The sequence below is a fragment of the Merops nubicus genome, unplaced genomic scaffold, assembly GCF_000691845.1.
Source record: "Merops nubicus isolate BGI_N331 unplaced genomic scaffold, ASM69184v1 scaffold43632, whole genome shotgun sequence".
Taxonomy (NCBI): domain Eukaryota; kingdom Metazoa; phylum Chordata; class Aves; order Coraciiformes; family Meropidae; genus Merops; species Merops nubicus.
In genome coordinates, this window is record NW_008593651.1 from 645 (window position 1) to 4,209 (window position 3,565).

At 58.5% G+C, this 3,565-nt stretch overlaps 1 protein-coding gene across 1 annotated transcript in view; it reads right to left on the bottom strand.

The window, feature by feature from the left end:
* LOC103768360 (catenin delta-1-like) overlaps positions 1–3,337 on the bottom strand; it is a gene marked incomplete at its 3' end in the record, with an annotated part of 3,599 nt that extends 262 nt beyond the window's left edge. The window contains 5 exon segments of the mRNA XM_008935500.1: positions 1–261; positions 484–642; positions 923–994; positions 2,075–2,395; positions 3,218–3,337. The exon segment at positions 1–261 is cut by the window's left edge and continues 3 nt beyond it. Of these exon segments, the coding sequence (XP_008933748.1) occupies positions 1–261; positions 484–642; positions 923–994; positions 2,075–2,269 (687 nt within the window).
* Between the last annotated feature and the right edge of the window lie 228 nt (positions 3,338–3,565).

Below are 3,565 nucleotides of genomic sequence, written 5' to 3' on the forward strand. Positions count from 1 at the left end.
TTAGCTGTGGTCGCTGCCCGGGTAGCCGTCCTCGTAGGGGCGGCCGTAGCCGTCGGGGTAGTGGTAGTTACGAGGGAGGGTGGCTGTGCCTGGCTGGCTCAGGTAGCCGCCTGGGCCACCGTTGCCATTCTTCCGGAAGTTCCTGTCCATGGTCTGGACGTAGTTGCTGCTGACAGGGGAGGTTTCCAAAGGTAACCCATCAGGCCCCACTGGCACCTGCTGCACTGTCCGGGTGGTCACAGTCTTCACCACCTTCTTCACCTAGAGAAGAAAGACGGATGCAGAACACGCTCCCTTCAGGAAACCCACCATATCCCTGCATCCCTAGACGCCCCTGCCAGCCCAGCACCTTACTCCAGGCAAGTTTCACACCCCACTTCTGCTCACAGCACAGCAAGCTGGCAGACATCACAGATGGAGCACTCCAGCCATCAGGGTCCCTGGCCATAGCCCTGTCCCTCCGAGCTCTCCTCAGGCCTGTACCGTGGTCTCTGTACGCCGGGTTGTCCCATCGTCTGACGTCTCCACAGACACAACTGACATGGCCCCTTCTGGGTCCTCCTCCATGGTGTATGTCTCCTCCACAATCTGGCCTGGGTCCTGCATCCTGGGGATTGTGCTGTACAATAGGTGGCTGTGGTCCTGCAGGAAGCAAGGGACAGGCTGTCATCCTCACCACCACAAACACAAGCTTCCCTGGAATCAGCAGGCCAAGAGATCTCCACCTCTCCAAGAGCCCTGATATTCTCTTGCACAGAAGGGAGTACCAACAACCCCACATACAAAGTCCCTTCAAGGCAGGGTGACTACATTAGAAACAGAAGTCTCTGACTCCTAACTAGGGTGAGGACACTGGAGCCCTATCCCTGCACCCCCAACCCTACAAGCAGGATGCCCAGTTAGAGGGCTCAGCTCCCCTTACCTGTGGCCCGTTGAGCTTCAGATCTGGATACTTCTGCCTTTCCAGGTCAGCATCGCCCAAGAAACGGCCGTTCTGAAACACACAGCACCACACAGCAGGCCAGTCACTGGATGGATCTCCCACTGCCGGGATCCCATATATCCAGCCCCCTTTCCCTGCCAGACCGTGAGGAGGCCACTTCCTGCAGCTGACAGACACCCAGTGCACACCCCATGTGCTGATCCCAGTAGAGGGGCGCACTCCCCGTGGGTCTGTGCACCATGGAGCAAAACACCTCTCATTCCAGCCTGAGGAGGAGTTGAAGCACACACCATTGAGCTGCTCCAGACATCCCAGCTCTCCCAGACACTGCCCACACACTCCTGATGGAATGGCCAAGACCCTTCCCCGCTCTCCAGTGCAGCCCTGGAGACCTTCTATGTCTTCTGATGCAGAAGCCACAAGTGACAACCCAGAGGCCCCCCAGGACTGCAAGGGAACAGTGGTGGATGCTCGGCGACTGATTGCAGAGTGCTGCTCTTTGACTCCCATGCTCCCCCTCTGGCCAGCCCTTCCTTCCCCTGACCCACAAGTCTCTCCTGGCATCACCACCTTTCAGACCCAGAAAGGCACCTGCCTCCTGCACAACACCACACACCCCACTCCAAAACAGAGCCTGGGAAAGGAAGAACAGTAGAGACACCTCACGCCAAAACTTGAAACCGCATTTCCAGCCCTGCGGGGAAGAGAAATCTCTCCTAGTCCTGGCTTGGCCGTTTGGGGGACAGACGAGACGCCAGACTTGCCCACTGGCACATGAGAGGGAGACACTCCCCCACAGTTAACACACCAGCCCCTGCATCCCGGACACCCTCCAAGAAGCTGAGTGAGATGTGGAGCGGAGACACCTAGGTACTGAATGCAACCTCACCAAACCAGAAGAGAGCTGACCTGGTAGCAAGACCCTCCAGGCTGGCTCCTTCTCCACACAGGACTCTGGCTGCCAAGGTAGCCATCAGTGTTACAAGACCAGCCTAGCCCTCCTCCACCTCACACATCCACGGAGGGCCAAAGGAAGGGAGCCGGGCCCAGGGCGGCCACCCCCGAGGCAGGACTGACACGGACGGGGGCTCTGCGAGCCTCCGCACCCCCCTCTGCCCAGGGGGTTTTTACCTGGTGCCGCCGGGTGAGCGTGCCGTTGGCCAAGCCCGGGACGCCGTCCTGTGGGGAGACCCGGACCCGCTCCAGCTGGGCTGAGACATGGCGCCGCTCCTCCTCCAGCGCCCGCGTCAGCTTCTCGAACTGTGCCTCCTGCTCCTTGACAGAGGCAAGGATGCTGGCGGTCGACTCCACCTCCGAGTCGTCCATGGGTGATGGGTGCCCAGGACGGGCAGGGCGGGGGGCGGAGGGCACAGGGAGGTACAAGTGGACGCGGCTTGGTGTCAAGGTGAGGGGAAGAAAAGTGACCCAGAAGGGCAGGAGCCCCTCTCTTCACTGCACGCGATTTGGGGGTGGAAAGGAGGAGAGAAGAGCAGTCAGAAGAGACCGATTTCATTAAGACAGATTCTCAGAACAAGAAAAAAAAAAAAAAAAATCTTATGGCATTAACACCATTCCCACCCACCACCAAAGAGCTGGCAAGAGGCTATTCGAGCAACACAGCCCCAGGTGAGACTCAGATCCTCCTTTGCCCCAGCATCTAAGTTTGGGAAGTGCCACTCCAGGGGCAGAAGGTCCTCGCCCCATCACACCAGTTGGGGTTGAGCCAGGTTCAGATGAAGTGCTGTGTGCTGAGCGGGTTCCCTCTTCCCACAAGGGCCTCCTCAGGCAGCAGGAAAACTTCCCCTACAAGGAAAAGCTGCCTGCAGACAGTGGCAGGAGGGGAGGGCATGTCCCCAGGGCAGAACAGGGGACACTCCTGCAGAAGGAGAAGTGACCCACACCCCAAAATTTCCTTCAGGCAAGGACTGAGGGAGAGGGCTATGTCACCTATCTACTCGCTCCTCCCCAGTGTGATAAAAGGTGGGGAGACAGCCCCAGCTCTGCAGCTCCTTCCTACCCAAGAAAAAGGACGAAGTGGGACGCAATCTCCCTAAAGGGGACCCCATGAGCCCTACTGCTGCCAGAACTCACCACCCTCCAGGTTCTCACTGGGGCTCTCAAGGCTGCAGCCACCCCAGGAGGTCCTTAGCCACAGACCTAGGGACAGACATTGTCTCGGACCCCTCCAACATCCCTTCCCAAAGGAGAACTGTGAACGAGCACACCACAATCAACACATTTTGATAGGGAAAGGCAATATTCTTCCATACAGACCTGTTAGAGGAGGAAGCTCAGGTTTGATTGGCAAAGGCACGGGACAGCCAGGTCTAGACGCAGAGAGCCATGGGAGAAATAGCCCAGCCACCACAGTGAGGGAGCAGGAGGGAAGAGAGCTGCAGGGACAGCAGGAGAAGAGGTCAAAAAATCACACTAGTGAACTCAAAACAGAGGTGGGGCAGCCAACAGACCAGGTAAACAGGCTCTGCTCTCCCACCCCTTCTTCAGAGGGATGGGGCAGTGTCTGGAGAGGGCCAGTGAGGTGGCAAATGCAGCACTCTTCCCACAGCAGCCCCCCCGCTCCAGAGACCCCAGCACCTCTGAGCGGTCCCCACCAAGAGGGTG